Source organism: Elephas maximus, chromosome 3 (assembly GCF_024166365.1).
Source record: "Elephas maximus indicus isolate mEleMax1 chromosome 3, mEleMax1 primary haplotype, whole genome shotgun sequence".
In the NCBI taxonomy this organism is placed as follows: domain Eukaryota; kingdom Metazoa; phylum Chordata; class Mammalia; order Proboscidea; family Elephantidae; genus Elephas; species Elephas maximus.
The window spans coordinates 113,023,293-113,041,707 of NC_064821.1; the positions used below are offsets into that span (position 1 = coordinate 113,023,293).

General features: G+C 39.1%; 1 protein-coding gene across 1 annotated transcript in view; it reads right to left on the bottom strand.

Annotated features, from left to right (window-relative positions):
- The window catches only part of C3H1orf141 (chromosome 3 C1orf141 homolog), a 70,682-nt gene that overhangs the window by 30,826 nt on the left and 21,441 nt on the right, over positions 1 to 18,415 (bottom strand). Inside the window, exon 4 of the mRNA XM_049875547.1 lies at positions 210 to 277. Coding sequence (XP_049731504.1) covers positions 210 to 277 — 68 coding nt within the window. The remainder of the gene's footprint in view (positions 1 to 209; positions 278 to 18,415) is intronic.

The window sequence follows — 18,415 nt, forward strand, 5'->3', positions numbered from 1 at the left end:
AAATATGGCCAAACAATGTATTATTTTCTCTATTCTCCCCATACATAAAGTTTTATATAAACACTATCAAAGAAGAAATCACTCAAAATTCTTATGCTTTTGCATGCTAATATATATTTGATTTCAGGATTTGTAGAAGTATAAATAAAGTCATTAAGGCTAAACTTAATTTCTGTTAAGTGAATTATAAACATACAAATTTAACCTACCTCAGATGTATCCTTAAGATAAAGAAAAGGTCTAATAGATCTTGATTTTAGATTTTCTTTTACAGGTTCTAGTCTCTCTAAAGAAACAAATCCAAAAATAAATGATATTTTATACTATTAAACTACTTCTAATTAAACTCAACAAACCATTTTCTCTACAAGTAGTAAACTTTTTATAAATGTAGTTTGAAGTTAGTATTATTTGCTTACACAGGCATTGGTTTTACTTTTTAAAAGCTAAATCTATTCTAGAATAATTTGCTTTAAAAGTGGACTTCTATTAACAGAATATAACTTTCAATTGTTTACTATTATACAATAAAGCTGAAGCTCCTTGGAAAAAAATGGATTTCTAAATAAAATAAAATTATACTTGATATTCAAAGGAATCTTTTAGTTAATTTCTTTGAAAAAAGAAAGAATCCTTTCCACCTGCATTCAGTCATCCCCAATTATGAGTTTTATAAATCTGGGTTATCATCCAATGGATGTTCTTAAAGTAGATGTAGTGTAGGGGTTAAAAACACAGTCTTTGGATTTAGATGGTCTCAGGCTGAAATCCACTTTCATTATTTGTGAGTTATGTAACCTTAGAAAAGTTAGAGTTCTTAGTTTCCTCATCTGTTATGTGGAAATAATAGTATTTATCATATAGGGTTGCTGTAAGGACTAAATGAGATAACAAATATAACAAATGTAACACTGCATCTGGTATTTATTCAGTCAGCTTTATTTGTTGATCATGTACTATATGGCAGCTACTGGTGCTAGACTCCGGAATTGTTATTCTTGCCGAAGGATGCTTACATTTTAGTGGGTAAGACAGAAAATAAACAAGTAAAGAAAAAGAAAAAAAAAATTTTTTTTTTTTTTAAAGGAGTGAATAATTATAATTTGTGAAACATGCTGTGACAGAAACAAACAAATTTTGGTGAATGAGAATAACAGAAGGAGGTGACGACATTTAACTGAAACGTGGAAATGAGGAATAAGCAGTGGAAAACAAGGCATGAAGGAGTTCTACACAGAAAGGAAATCAGACGGTTGTACTGAGAGAAAGTTAGTGAAGTGTCTTAGTTATCCAGTGCTGCTATAACAGAAATACCACAAGTGGATGGCTTTAACAAGGAGAAGTTTATTTTCTCACAGTAAAGTAGGCTAAAAGTCCAAATTCAGGGCGTCATCTCCAAGGGGAAGGCTTTCTCTCTTGTCAGCTCTGGAGCAAGGTCCTTGTCCTCAATCTTCCCCTGGTCAAGGAGCTTCTCAGGCACAGGGACCCTGGGTCCAAAGGACACGCTCTGCTTCTGGTGCTGCTTTCTTGGTGGTATGTGGTCTCCTATCTCTCTGCTTGCTTCTATCTTTTATATCTCAACAGATTGCCTCAAGACACAATCCAATGCTGTAGATTGAGTCCTGTCTCACTAACACAACTGCTGCCCATCCTCCCTCATTAACATCATAGAGGCAGGATTTACAACATATAGGAAAATCACGCAATACCAGGAGTCATGGCCCAGCCAAATTGTTACACACATTTTTGGCAGGACATAATTCAATCCAAGACATGAAGGTACTGTATAAGTGGAAAGGAGAGAGGCAGCAAATGAGGTTAATATGTAAACAAGGTCAGATCCCACTTGGTGTTGGTAAGGAGTTTAGGTTTCATACTAAGTGCAGTGGGAAGTAATTCAAGAGGCTTTAATAGGGAGATTATCAATCTACTTTAAAAAGATCACTATAATTTTAGAAAAGAAAATGGATGCGAAATTTCTGTTGCCATTACGGAAGACCAGGTAATTAGTACCAGCCCTCTTGCTGAAGGCAACTAAAAAGCCTGGATGATATAATTTTATAGAACTTTAATAGCACCAAACGGCTAAAGGATGGTAAGACTTCTGGTCCTCAGTCTAGGAGAAGACAAGTACTCAGATTGTAAACCTAGCATGCAAAGTTACCTTTTCCCTAAGGGTATGCATGATGTGAAAACAAGCTCAATGTTATGGACTGAATTGTGTCCCCCAAAAAATGTGTGTTGTAAATCCTAACCCCTATACTTATGGATAGGTGCACTGGTGGCACAATGGTTAAGCACTCGGCTGCTAACCAAAAGACTGGAGGTTCAAATTTACCCAGAGACTCTGCAGGAGAAAGACTTGGTGATCTACTTCTGTAAAGATTACAGCCTAGAAAACTCTATGGGGCACTTCAATTATGTCACATGGGGTCACTGTGAGTAGAAAATGGACTTGACTCAATGGAGCCTAACAACAACATACTTTTGGATGTAATCCCATTTAGAAATAGAGTTTTCTTTGTTCCGTTAATGAGGCCATATCATTCTAGGGTGTGTTTTAAGCCAATCACTTCTGAGATATAAAAAGAGCACATTAGGCACAGGAGTCAGGAAGCACTGACCCCACTTCCAGATCACTAACGAGCTGAGGAAAAGAAACTGAAAGAGACAAGGATTTTTCCCCAGAGCAGATAGAGACTTCCCCTAGAGCTGGGGCACTGAATTTGGACTTCTAGCCTCCTAAAATATGAGAAAATAAATTTCTGTTCATTGAAGCTGCCCACTTGTGGTATTTCTGTTACAGCAGCACTAAGAAACTAAGACATCCAGATTTTAGCAGCCTCATGGATTGAGAGAGACACAAAAATAAAAAGCTGACCGAAGGTGGAATGTTCAACATGCCCCCATGTACATACACAGACACACACACACTTACACACTCACTCACTTTAATTTGAGATTCCAAAGGTTTACAATCTTAGGGTTAAAGTAAACAAGAAGTAAATCAGCTTGCATGTAGACTTAAAGCCAGCGTTCACTCCTCCTGCTCCAGGGAAATGAAAGCCTTAAATTTGGGCTAAGGTGTACTTTGAGAAGCCCCCCTCCCCCATGCCTAGCAGAAACAAGTAAAAAATGTCTGGAGTAAAGTACCATCACCCTAGTCTTCAAATTGCTGCTACAAATAATTGTTCAAATAGGTTCCAGCACACATTCAAAGATCATAAGGTACATAAGGAAATATGACATCATAAAAGAAAACCACCAGAAATAACAGCCAATACAGACCTGCAAAGATTTTTGATATCACAATTGTCAGGCACAGGATAAAAGATATGTATGCCTGCTATGTTTAATGAAATAAGAGACAAGCTTGCAAATATCAGAAGAGAATTTTTTTAAATAAATAAAAATGACAATGTAGATTGAAAAAGATACATTCTTAATTCTTTCTTCTGGCCTATAGTCTAGTTTTCTATTTTTTTCTTTCACCTTAAACAGCAGATTTGATATCAGTTGACCAGTTGCCAGTGAGTCAACACCAACTCATGATAACCCCAAGTGTGCCAGAGAAGACTTGTGCTTAATAGGGTTTTCAATGGCTGATTTTTTAGACGTAGATCACCAGGTCTTTCTTCTGAGGCATCTTCTGTGGACTTGAAGCTCCAACCTTTTGGCTAGAGCTCCGAGTGTTAACTCTTTATACCACCAAGAGACTCCCAGATTTGACACAGGATAAGAAAAAAATAATCGAAATCTAGAGCATAAGCAGAAGAAAGACTTATGATTGCATCAGACAAAGCCAAAAGAGAAAAAATGCAGAAGAGAGGGCAAAAGAAACAGAGGACCCAGTAAAGTTTTATCAGTGTTCCAGACAGGATAAAGATTAGAGAGTCATTTTTTAAAGAGATATGGCTGAGAATTTTCCAGAACTTATACAAGTTATTAATCCACAGATTTAAGAGTTTAGTGAATACTAGGCAGGACGAAATAAAAATAAATTCACCCCTAAATATATAAAAATGCAAAAATAAAAGAGAAAAGAAAATCTTAAAAGCAACCAGAAAAAGATTGCTTTTAAAAAAGTGATAATTAAACCGACTTCATCAATGGCAACAATGGAAGCCAGAAGATAGTGGAAGAATATTTACAATGTGCTGAAAACAAAAACAAAAAACTACCCTCCTAGGATTCTATATCCGATAAAACATTCTTCCAGAGTGAAGGTGAAATGAATAATTTTTGGACAAACACTACAAAAAGCTGACCAGATAAGATATGCACTAAAGGAAATTCTAAAGAAGGTTCTTAAGGCAGAAGAAAAATGATGCTGAATGTAAAGACAGAGAAGTAAAAATTTAAATGAACATAGGTTTTATAAAGAAAATAATGTCTTGGGGCATTTGCTGGGCGGATCCAAGATGGTGGAATCGACAGATGCTTCCGTCGAGCCCTCTTTACAACGAAGACCAAAAACAAGTGAAACAAGTATATTTGTGCCAAGCTGGGAGCCCTGAGCATCAAAGGCAAGCTTAGACAACGAACTGAGGGGCAGGGAGAGGAAGAGGCCATTCAGAAATGGAGAGGACTTACCGGACCTGAATCGCAGGGAGCCCTCAGGCACCATTCCCGGAGAGGAGGAGGCGGCAGCGGGCTGGTACTAGTGTTTGGCCACAGTTTCCTCAGGGAGAAGCAGCCAGCCACACAGCCCACTCACACCTCCAGAACCTGAGAAGAACGGCTCTCTCGGCAAAAGCTAAGTACTTGCGTATATTTTACCGCGCCCCCCCCCACCCCCAAGCTGGCTTCAGCGGCTGAATCCCTGGGCCTGAGATAGACCCTGGTGAGCACCTAGAGCCATCCTCCTGGCCTTAGGGAAGGAAAAAATTTGCAACTGGGGGGAAAAGATAATTTGCTAGCTCCATTAACCAGGGGAACTCAGGATAGAAGCGGCTCCTGTCCAGGCATAAACCATCCATGGACCTTGAGCACCTTTCCCCTCTGCACGGACCTGTGTGGGCCTATTTGGAGAGAATAGGCCCTTGTTGGCAAAGTCCAAACATTTCAGCTGTGCAGTGGAGAGGTGGGTATTTGACGTTTGATATTGCTTTGCCTATTAAACAAGGTCCTCACCTACCCACATCAGGGACCTGAGGACTCGTAGCTCCACTCAAGTCACCCAGCCACCGGCGACAGGGGTCCAAAGAGAACTGGTACCTCCCAGTCCTTACAACCGAAAACTTTGGGTGCCCTTGGTCCCTCTGCAGAACCCGCCCACCAGCATGCTCTAGGGAACAGAGAAGTGTTTTCCTCAGAGACACTTGGGGGTCAGTTCTCAGCCCCCTGCCTTGTTCAGAGCATGACCCCCTCCTGCTGCAATCAGATACTGGTATATACGCCAATCACCACTGCCCCTCTAAGACTGTAGGACAGAGCCTGTACCACACACTTGATATCAGCTACCTGGAAACCTGAGCTGAATTCATACAAGAAAACCGAATGGACTCCTAGACTGATGTACCTGATCCCAGTTCTAGCCAGCTGGGAACAGGACACCAGAGCTCCAAAGGCAAAAATAATCAAGCTAGCTTACTCAAGCAACCCATAGGGGTATACCAAAACAAAACACAGCAAGCAGCTACGACACAGTAAGCAAGCATAAACTAATACAATAACTTACAGATGGCTCGGAGACAACAGTCAATATCAAGTCACATAAACAGACCATGGTCACCTCAACAGGCTCTCATAACAAAGAATCCAGGGATCTTGTGGATGCAAGTGCATCCCTGGAATTACCAGATGCAGAATACAAAAGTTTAATATACAGAACACTTCAAGACATCAGGAAGGAAATGAGGCAATACGCAGAACAAGCCAAGGAACACATAGATAAGGCAACTGAAGAAATTAGAAAGATTATTCAGGAACATAATGAAAAGTTTAATAAGCTGGAAAAATCCATAGACAGCAATCAGAAATTCAGAAGATTAACAATAAAATTACAGAGTTAGATAACTCAATAGAAAGTCGGAGGAGCAGAATTGAGCAAGTACAAGCTAGAATTTCTGAATTCAAAGATAAATCACGTGGCACTAATATATTTGAAGATAAATCAGATAAAAGAATTTTTAAAAATGAAGAAACCTTAAGAATCATATGGGACTTTATCAAGAGAAATAACCTACGAGTGATTGGAATACCAGAACAGGGAGGGATAACAGAAAATACAGAGAAAGTTGTTGAGGATTTGGTGGCAGAAAACTTCCCTGATATTGTGAAAGATGAGAAGATATCTATCCAAGATGCTCATCGAACTCTACATAAGGTAGATCTTAAAAGAAAGTCACCAAGACATATTATAATCAAGCCTGCCAAAACCAAAGATAAGGAGACAATTATAAGAGCAGCGAGGGATAAAAGAAAAGTCACCTACAAAGGAGAGCCAATAAGAATAAGCTTGGACTACTCGGCAGAAACCATGCAGGCAAGAAGGCAATGGGATGACATATTTAAAAATTGAGGGAAAAAAATTGCCTGCCAAGAATCATATATCTATCAAAACTGTCTCTTAAATATGAAGGTGGAATTAAGACATTTCCAGATAAACACAAGTTGAGAGAATTTGTAAAAACCAAACCAAAACTACAAGAAATACTAAAGGGAGTTCTTTGGTTAGAAAATCAATAATATCAGGTATCGACCCAAGACTAGAACACTGGGCAGAAAACCGGAAGTCAACCCAGACAGGGAAATCAAAAAAAAACAAAGCAAGATTAAAAAAGAAAAAAAAAAAAGAAGCCCAACACAGGGTAAAGGCGATGTTATTATATAAAAGAAGACTACACTAAAATAATAAAGAGGAGGCGGGGCCAAGATGGCTGACTAGGTAGAAGCTACCTCAGATCCCTCTTGCAACAAAGACTCGGAAAAACAAGTGAATTGATCACATACATGACAATCTACGAACTCTGACCATCAAACACAGATCTGAAGAGTTGACCTGAGTGACAGGTGAGCAAAAAGCTGCACCCTGAAGCAGCGACCGCTTCTGGAACTGGAGACCCACGCCACAGCCTTGAGCCCTCGCAGTTCCTGGATGCCAAGTGGCGGGGCTGATTGCGGTTTGCTGAGGTGGGGCAGGCATGGGACACAGCCCTAACCCCTAGCCCCCTGGGGTAACCTCCATAGAGACTCAGCCAGTGCAAGCGGGCTGCACACTGATGGGGCTAATGAGAGAATGAGCAACCACGGGGAAGCAGCGACTGTTTTCGGAGCCAGGAGCCAGCGTCCCAGTCAGAAAGCCTTGGCACCGGGTTTTGGACTGGACTCAGGGGCGCTAAGCACAGCATCCTGAGACGGTGCGAACACGGGACATAGCCCTAGCCCCTAGAAGTGACCTTGGGGGAAGCCTAGCCAGTGCATGCAGGCAGCGCAGCGACGCAGCTGACAGGAAGAGAAGTCACTGGGAGGCAGCGACTGGTTATGGACCCTGGAGTGCAGTGTCCCAACTGGGGAACCTTGGCACTGGGCATTGGACTGGGAGGGGAGGAACTGACTATGGCTTCTGAGACTGCACAAGCACAGGACGTGGGCCTGACCCTCAGGGGCAATCTTGACCCAGCCAACGCATACAGGCTACAGGCCCCTTGGGAATCTCAGATAAAACAGTCCTCACCAAGCAAGATAAGTAACTTTGTCTATATTCCTGGGTGCTACTCTCTCTCCTATCTATCTGATCCCTCCCCTCCCCTTCCCAGGCGGCTTCATTAACATTGGAATTTCCTGGGCCAGAGAGTGAAGTGCTCTGCAGTTTTTTTGTGTGTGTTTTCCTAACCCATTCTCCTGGCCTGAGAGAAGCAGCTACAAAAAACCCAGGGACAAAAAATACTTCCCTGACTTCCCGAAATTGGACTAAAAATACAGAACCACCTCTAGCCAAGCATATGAGATCCACAGTCTTGGACTTTCATCCCTACAGGCAACAAGTTGGCTATTATAATGCAAAGTCAAATCTGATAGTGACCTGACTGTAATTGTTTTAGCGGATTACTGGAAAAACAAGTTTCCCAGGTCTGATATCTCTACCTATTCAACAGAGCCCTCACTGACCCACAACAGGGAACTGAGGGCTGAAGCTCCACCCAAACCACCTAACCTCCTGCCATAGGGGTCTGAGGATAGTGGCATCTACCAATCTGTAGAGGTACATGCATTGGGTGCCTAAGGTACAGCTGTAGAGCCCACCCACCAAAGTGCTTTAGGAATAGAGGCACACCTATCTTGCTGGCACTTGGGGGAAGCCTGTCAGCATCCTGCCCCCCCTGGAGTGTGACCCCCTGCTGCTACTAGAATCTGGTGCACACAACTATCACCACTACTCCTCTAAGTGACTGGGTGACAGTCTACACCACACACTTGGTGACCGAAAATCAGATTCTACTCAAAAATAGTGAATAGACTCTTAGGCTTATATATCTGGAAACAGCCCAAACCAGCTGGTAATACGACATAAGTGATTCAAGGGCTACAACAATCAAGACAGCGCAATCTAGTAGCCCATCTACGTATATTGAAAGAAAACAAAACGAGATAAGACTCAGTGAGCAAATATAAAATAAATCATTACAATATCTTATAGATGGCTTGGAGACAGCAGTCAATATCAAACCACATAAAGAAGCAGACCATGATTGCTTCTACAACTCTCCAATTTAAAGAATCAAAATCTTTCCCAAATGAAGATACAATCCTGGAATTGCCAGATGCAGAATATAAAAAACTAATATACAGAATACTTCAAGACATCAGGGATGACCTCAAAAATGAAATAAGGCAATCTACAGAAAAAGCCAAGGAACACACTGATAAAGCAGTTGAAGAAATCAAAAAGATTATTCAAGAACATAGTGGAAAAATTTATAAGCTGCAAGAATCCATAGAGAGACAGCATTCAGAAATCCAAAAGATTAACAGTAAAATTACAGAATTAGACAACTCAATAGGAAGTCAGAGGAGCAGAATCGAGGAATTGGAATGCAGAGTCGAGGGGATGGAGGATAAGGCAATTGGCACCAATATAAAAAAAAGAAAAAATAGTTTAAGAAAAATCAGATAAAAGAATTTAAAAAAATGAAGAAAACCTAAGAATCATGTGGGACTCTATCAAGAAGAATAACTTGCATGTGATTGGAGTTCCACAACAGGGAAGGATAACAGAAAATACAGAGAGAATAGTTGAAGATCTATTGGCAGAAAACTTCCCTGACATCATGAAAGACGAAAGGGTATCTATCCAAGATGCTCATCGAACCCCATATAAGATTGATCCAAAAAGAAAATCACCAAGACATATTATCATCAAACTAGCCAAAACCAAAGATAAAGAGAAAATTTTAAAAGCAGCCAGGGATAAAAGGAAGGTCTCCTACAAAGGAGAATCAATAAGTTCAGACTACTCAGCGGAAACCATGCAGGCAAGAAGGCAATGGGATGACATATATAGAGCACTGAAGGAGAAAAACTGCCAGCCAAGGATCATTTATCCAGCAAAACTCTCTCTCAAATATGAAGGTGAAATTAAAACATTTACAGATAAACACAAGCTTAGAGAATTTGCAAAAACCAAACCAAAGCTACAAGAAATACTAAAAGAAATTGTTTGGTCAGAAAATCAATAATATCAGACACCAACACAACACAAGGTCACAGAACAGAACATCTTGATACCAACTCAAATAGAGAAATCACAAAAACAAATTAAGATTAATTTTAAAAAGAAAAAAATGCTCAAAACAGGGAATCATTGAAGTCATTATGTAAAAGATCACGATAATCAAAAAGAGGGACTAAATACAGGAGGCATAGAACTGCCATATGGAGAGGAAAACAAGGCGATATAGGATGATACAAGTTAGGTTTTTACTTAGAAAAATAGGGGTAAATATTAAGGTAACCACAAAGAGGTCTAACAATTCCATAACTCAAAATAAAAACCAAGAAAAATGTAACGACTCAGCAAACATAAATTCAACTACTATGAAAATGAGAAGCACATAATTTAAAAAGAAAAACGTCTCAGCACAAAAAAAGTAAGTGGAAAAATGAAACTGTCAACAATACACACAAAAAGGCATCAAAATGACAGCACTAAACACATACTTATCTATAATTACGCTGAATGTAAATGGACTAAATGCACCAATAAAGAGACAGAGAGTCTCAGATTGGATAAAGAAACACGATCCGTCTATATGCTGCCTATAAGAGACACAAACAAACAAAAACTCAAAGGATGGGAAAAAATATATCAAGCAAACAACAAGCAAAAAAGAGCAGGAGTAGCAATATTAATTTTGGACAAAATAGACTTTAAACTTAAATCCATCACAAAGGATAAAGAAGGACACTACATAATGATTAAAGGGACAATTGACCAGGAAGATATAACCATATTAAATATTTATGCACCCAATGACAGGGCTGCAACATACATAAAACAAAATTTAACAGAACTGAAAAGTGAGATAGACACCTCCACAATTATAGTAGGAGACTTCAACACACCACTTTCAGAGAAGGATAGGACTTCCAGTAAGAAGCTCAATAGAGACATCGAAGACCTAATTGCTACACTCAACCAACTTGACCTCATAGACTTATACAGAACACTCCACCCAACAGCTACAAAGTATACTTTTTTTTCTGGTGTACATGGAACATTCTCTAGAATAGATCACATATTAGGTCATAAAACAAACCTTTGCAGAATCCAAAACATCGAAATATTACAAAGCATCTTCTCAGACCACAAGGCCATAAAAGTGGAAATCAATAACAGAAAAATCAGGGACAAGAAATCAAATACTTGGAAACTGAACAATACCCTGCTCAAAAAAGACTGGGTTAAAGAAGACATTAAGGAGGGAATAAAGAAATTCATAGAATGCAACGAGAATGAAAACACTTCCTATCAAAACCTCTGGGACACAGCAAAAGCAGTGCTCAGAGGTCAATTTGTATTGATAAATGCACACATACATAAAGAAGAAAGAGCCAAAATCGGAGAACTGTCCCTACAACTTGGACAAATAGAAAGCAAGCAACAGAAGAATCCATCAGGCACCAGAAGAAAACAAATAATAAAAATTAGAGCTGAACTAAATGAATTAGAGAACAGAAAAACAATTGAAAGAATTAACAAAGCTAAAAGCTGGTTCTTTGAAAAAATTAACAAAATTGATAAACCATTGGCCAGACTGACAAAAGAAATACAGGAAAGGAAACAAATAACCCAAATAAGAAACGAGATGGGCCATATCACAACAGACCCAACTGAAATTAAAAGAATCATATCAGATTATTACGAAAAATTGTACTCTAACAAATTTGCAAACCTAGAAGAAATGGATGAATTTCTAGAAAAACACTACCTACCTAAACTAACACAATCAGAAGTAGAACAAATAAATAGACCCATAACAAAAAAAGAGATTGAAAAGGTAATCAAAAAACTCCCAACAAAAAAAAAGCCCTGGCCCGGACGGCTTCACTGCAGAGTTCTACCAAACTTTCAGAGAACAGTTAACACCACTACTACTAAAGGTATTTCAAAGCATAGAAAATAATGGAATACTACCTAGCTCATTCTATGAAACCACCATATCCCTAATACCAAAACCAGGTAAAGACACCACAAAAAAAAAGAAAATTACAGATCTATATCCCTCATGAACATAGATGCAAAAATCCTCAACAAAATTCTAGCCAATAGAATTCAACAACATATCAAAAAAATAATCCACCACGATCAAGTGCGACTTATACCAGGTATGCAAGGTTGGTTTAATATTAGAAAAACCATTAATGTAATCCACCATATAAATAAAAGACAAAAAAACCACATGATCTTACCAATTGATGAAGAAAAGGCATTTGACAAAGTCCAACACCCATTCATGATAAAAACTCTCAGCAAAATAGGAATTGAAGGAAAATTCCTCAACGTAATAAAGGGCATCTACACAAAGCCAACAGCCAACATCACTCTAAATGGAGAGAGCCTGAAAGCATTTCCCTTGAAAACGGGAACCAGACAAGAATGCCCTTTATCACTGCTCTTATTCGACACTGTGCTAGAGGTCCTAGCCAGAGCAATTAGGCTAGACAAAGAAATAAAGGGCATCTGAATTGGCAAGGAAGAAGTAAAATTATCTCTATTTGCAGATGACATGATCTTATACACAGGAAACCCTAAGGAATCCTCCAGAAAACTACTGAAACTAAAAGAAGGGTTCAGCAGAGTCTCAGGTGCCGGGGGCCAGCCTCAGCAATGAACAGGGTTACCAGAGGAGGGGTAGAGTTCGGCAAAAAAAGAATGAGAGGTAGTGTGTCTTATATTTTCATTTTGCAGAAAAGGAAGCCCTTCTTTATTTTTTACATGGTCTTTTATATCATAAGCTTACAAAAGCATAACATCGCATGATCAATAAAGGGGCAGTACAAGATATAATCATAAACATCATTTCCCAGAGACATAATTTTCCAAGTGACACATAGTACAGTTCCGCATACACACACAAGTACAATGAGTTTTTGTTTAATTGAAGAGAATATTTTGTTGATATATTTTTACACAAAGTAACAATTGACTTCATACTGCTTTACACTTTATGCTTAATCTTGCAATTCCTTCCACAGTTTTTATAATAATTAATCTTTTTGCAAAAACCATTGCCACATAGGCTTTGTCCATTTTGTCCAGGGTGGCCAAATTCTTGTAGTCCAGCCACTTTGGGTTACGTCATATTGTCCATGATTATGCCAAGGACAATTAGCCCAATCTCTATACCCAAAGACCAGTCAAGCGCAGCAGTGAGCGGGGTAGACGAGAAGGTTGATCTGTAATTGGCTGAGAAATTGGCTGAGAGAACTCACTGCCTTTTGTTTTTCCACTTTTATGGGGTCATGTGTGGGTGGTGGTTTAATCACAAAAAGGGCCTTGGTAAATACCAGGATTTCACCATCCTATTCTTATTTTCCATAGTCGAGCTATTTGTTTTTCCCCTAAGACAACTTCATGTTGATCCCCAAGTAACACACGGGCTGTCCCTACCCGAGATTTCACCAGGGGATTATGAGTAGGACGCCCCCCGTCCAAAGGTCCCTAAATCTATAATGAAATTTTATGCTTATACATTCTGCTATACACAGGCTGAAAATGAAATAGAAACATAACACAGATGACAGAGATATTCCTGACTTTTCAGGAATTCTTCGATGTTTATGCTAGGGGCAGTGGGTGCAGAGGGGCCGCCCTTGCAGCCTGGCTCTTCCTGACTTTTCAGGAATTCTTCAATGTTTATGCTGGGGGCAGTGGGTGCAGAGAGGCTGCCCTTGCAGCCTGGCTCCTCCTGACTTTTCAGGGATTCTTCGATGTTTATGCTGGGGGCAGTGGGTGCAGAGAGGCTGCCCTTGCAGCCTGGCTCCTCCTGACTTTTCAGGGATTCTTTGATGTTTATGCTGGGGGCAGTGGGTGCAGAGGGGCCGCCCTTGCAGCCTGGCTCCCAGCACTCAGGTTACAAGATAAACATACAAAAATCACTTGGATTCCTCTACATCAACAAAAAGAACATCGAAGAGGTAATAACCAAATCAATACCATTCACAGTAGCCCCCAAGAAGATAAAATACTTAGGAATAAATCTTACCAAACATGTAAAAGACCTATACAAAGAAAACTACAACATACTAGTGCAAGAAACTAAAAAGGACCTACTCAAGTGGAAAAACATACCTTGCTCATGGCTAGGAAGACTTAGCATAGTAAAAATGTCTATTCTACCAAAAGCCATCTATACATACAAGGCACTTCCGATCCAAATTCCAATGTCATTTTTTAATGTAATGGAGAAACAAATCACCAATTTCATATGAAAGGGAAAGAAGCCCCGGATAAGTAAAGCATTACTGAAAAAGAAGAAGAAAGTGGGAGGCCTCACTCTACCTGATTTCAGAACCTATTATACAGCCACAGTAGTCAAAACAGCCTGGTACTGGTACAACAACAGGCACATAGACCAATGGAACAGAATTGAGAATCCAGACATAAATCCATCCACATATGAGCAGCTGATATTTGACAAAGGCCCAGTGTCAGTTAATTGGGGGAAAAAATAGTCTTTTTAACAAATGGTGCTGGCATAACTGGATATCCATTTGCAAAAAAATGAAACAGGACCCATACCTCACACCATGCACAAAAACTTTGATCCAAGTGGATCAAAGACCTAAACATAAAGACTAAAACAATAAAGATCACGGAAGGAAAAAATAGGAACCCTAATACAAGGCATAAACAGAATACAAAACATTACCAAAAATGACGAAGAGAAACCAGATGACTGGGAGCTCCTAAAAATCAAACACCTATGCTCATCTAAAGACTTCACCAAAAGAGTAAAAAGACCACCTACTGACTGGGAAAGAATTTTCAGCTATGACATCTCCGACCAGCGCCTGATCTGTAAAATCTATATGATTCTGTTAAAACTAAACCACAAAAAGACAAACAACCCAATCAAAAAGTGGGCAAAGGATATGAACACACACTTCACTGAAGAAGATATTCAGGCAGCTAACAGATACATGAGAAAATGCTCTCGATCATTAGCCATTAGAGAAATGCAAATTAAAACTACGATGAGATTCCATCCAACAAGGCTGGCATTAATCCAAAAAACACAAAATAATAAATGTTGGAGAGGTTGTGGAGAGATTGGAACTCTTATACACTGCTGGTGGGAATGTAAAATAGTACAACCACTTTGGAAATCTATCTGGCATTTTCTTAAAAAGTTAGAAATAGAACTACCATACAACCCAGAAATCCCACTCCTCGGAATATACCCTAGACAAATAAGAGCCTTTACACGAACAGATATATGCACACCCATGTTTATTTCAGCACTGTTTACAATAGCAAAAAGCTGGAAGCAACCAAGGTGTCCATCAACAGATGAACGGTTAAATAAATTGTGGTATATTCACACAATGGAATACTATGCATCGATAAAGAACAGTGAGGAATCTGTGAAACATTTCATAACATGGAGGAACCTGGAAGGCATTATGCTGAGTGAAATTAGTTAGATGTAAAAGGACAAATATTGTATAAGACCACTATTATAAGATCTTGAGAAATAGTATAAACTGAGAAGAACATATTCTTTTGTGGTTACAAGGTGGGGGGAGGGTGGGAGAGGGTTATTTACTGATTAGTTAGTAGATAAGAACTACTTTAGGTGAAGGGAAGGACAATACTCAATACAGGGAAGGTCAGCTTAACTGGACTGGACCAAAAGCAAAGATGTTTCTGGGATAAACTGAATCCTTCGAAGGTCAGCAGAGCAAGGGCAGGCATTTGGGGACTATGGCTTAAGAGGACTTCTAAGTCAATTGGCAAAATAAATTCTATTATGAAAACATTCTGCATCCCACTTTGAAGTGTGGTGTCTGGGGTCTTAAATGCTAACAAGCGGCCATCTAAGAGGCATCAATTGGTCCCAACCCACCTGGATCAAAGGAGAGTGAAGAACACCAAGGTCTCACGATAACTATGAGCCCAAGAGATAGAAAGGGCCACATGACTAGAGACTTACATCACCCTGAGACCAGAAGAACTAGATGGTGCCCAGTCACAACCGATGACTGCCCTGACAGAGAGCACAACAGAGAACCCCTGAGGGAGCAGGAGAACAGTGGGATGCAGACCCCAAATTCTCATAAGAAAACCAGACTTAATGGTCTGACTGAGACTAGAGGAATCCCAGCGGTCATGGTCCCCAAACCTTCTGTTGGCCCAGGACAGGAACCATTCCTGAAGACAACTCATCAGATATGGAAGGGACTGGACAATGGATTGGAGAGAGATGCTGATGAAAAGTGAGCTACTTTTATCAGGTGGACACTTGAGACTATGTTGGTATCTCCTGTCTGGAGGGGAGATGGGAGGGTAGAGAGGGTTAGAAACTGGCAATATGGTCATGAAAGGAGAGACTGGAGGGAGGGATCAGGCTGACTCATTAGGGGGAGAGTAAATGGGAGTATGTAGTAAGGTGTATATAGGTTTATGTGTGACCGACTGACTTGATTTGTAAACTTTCACTAAAAGCACAATAAAAATTATTTAAAAAAAAAATAATAAAGAGGGACTAAGAAATGTAGTTATACACCTTCCATATGGAGAGGAAGATACTGCGATACAAAGAAATAAAAGTTAGTTTCAAATTTACAAAAATAGGGGTAAATAATAAGGTAACCAGAAAGGAGGCAAACTATTCTACTCATCAAAATAAAATACAAGGGAAAAATAGAGACTCAATAGAAACAAAATCAACAACAACAAATATGAGGAAAGGAAAATATATAAAGAGAATCTACTCAGCCTGTAAGTGGGAAAAAGAAACTGTCAACACCCAGAAAAAGAGATCAAAATGACAGCACTAAATACATACCTATCCATAATTACCCTGAATGTAAATGGACTAAATGTACCAATAAAGAGACAGAGAGTGGCAAAATGGATTAAAAAACAAGATTCATCTATATGCTGCCTACAAGAGATACACCTTAGACTTAGAGACACAAACAAACTAAAACTCAAAGGATGGAAAAAAAATCAAGCAAACAACAATCAAAAAAGAGCAGGAGTGGCAATATTAATTTCTGACAAAACAGACTTTAAAGTTAAATCCATCAGAAAGGATAAGGAAGGATACTATGTAATGATTAAAGGGAAAATACACTAAGAAGATATGACATATTAAATATTTACGCACCCAATGACAGGGCTGCAAGATACATAAAACAAACTCTATCAGCATTGAAAAGTGAGATAGACAGCTCCACAATAATAATAGGAGACTTCAACACGCCACTTTCGGTGAAGGACAGGACATCCAGAAAGAAGCTCAATAAAGACACGGAAGATCTAAATGCCACAATCAACCAACTGAATCTCGTAGACATATACAGAACACTCCACACAACAACAACTAAGTATACTTTGTTTTCTAGAGCACATGGAACATTCTCTAGAATAGACCACATATTAGGTCATAAAGTAACCCTTAGCAGAATCCAAAACGTTGAAATATTACAAAGCATCTTCTCTGACCATAAGGCCATAAAAGTGGAAATCAATAACAGGAAAAGCAGGGAAAAGAAATCAAACACTTGGAAACCAAACATTACTCTGCTCAAAAAAGACTGGGCTATAGAAGACATTAAGGATGGAATAAAGAAATTCAGAGAATCCAATGAGAATGAAAACACTTCCTATCAGAACCTTTGAGACACAGCAAAAGCAGTGCTTAGAGGCCAATTTATATCAATAAATGCACACATCCAAAAAGAAGAAAGGGCCACAATCAAATAATTATCCCTACAACTTGAACAAATAAAAAGAGAGCAACAAAAGAAATCCACAGGCACCAGAAGAAAACAAATAATAAAAATTAGAGCTGAGCTAAATAAAATAGACAACAGAAAAATAATTGAAAGAATTAACAAGACCAAAAGCTCGTTTTTTGAAAAAATCAACAAAATTGATAAACCACTGGCCAAAATGACAAAAGAAAAACAGGAGAGGAAGCAAATAACCCAAATAGGAAATGAGATGGGTGATATTACAACAGACCCAACTGAAATTAAAAGAATCATATCAGATTACTATGAAAAACTAAACTCAAACAAATTTGAAAACCTAGAAGAAATGGATGAATTCCTAGAAATAAACTACCTACCTAAACTAACACAAACAGAGGTAGAACAACTAAGTAGACCCATAACAAAAGAGATTGAAAAGGTAATCAAAAAACTCCCAACAAAAAAAAAGCCCTGGTCCAGATGGCTTCACTGCAGAGTTCTACCAAACTTTCAGAGAACAGTTAACACCACTACTACTAACGGTATTTCAGAGCATAGACATGGACAGAATACTACCAAACTCATTCTATGAAGCCACCATATCCCTGATACCAAAACCAGGTAAAGACACCATAAGAAAAGAAAATTATAGACCTATATCCCTCATGAGGAAACCCTGGTGGCATAGTGGTTAAGTGCTACGGCTGCTAACCAAAGGGTCGGCAGTTCGAATCTGCCAGGCGCTCCTTGGAAACTCTATGGGGCAGTTCTCCTCTGTCCTATAGGGTCGCTACGAGTCGGAATTGACTCGACGGCATTGGGTTTGGTTTTTTTTTTTTTTTTTTGGTTTATCCCTCATGAACATAGATGCAAAAATTCTCAACAAAATTCTAGCCAATAGAATTCAACAACATATCAAAAAGTAATTCAACATGACCAAGTGGGATTCATACCAGGTATGCAGGGATGGTTCAACATTAGAAAAACA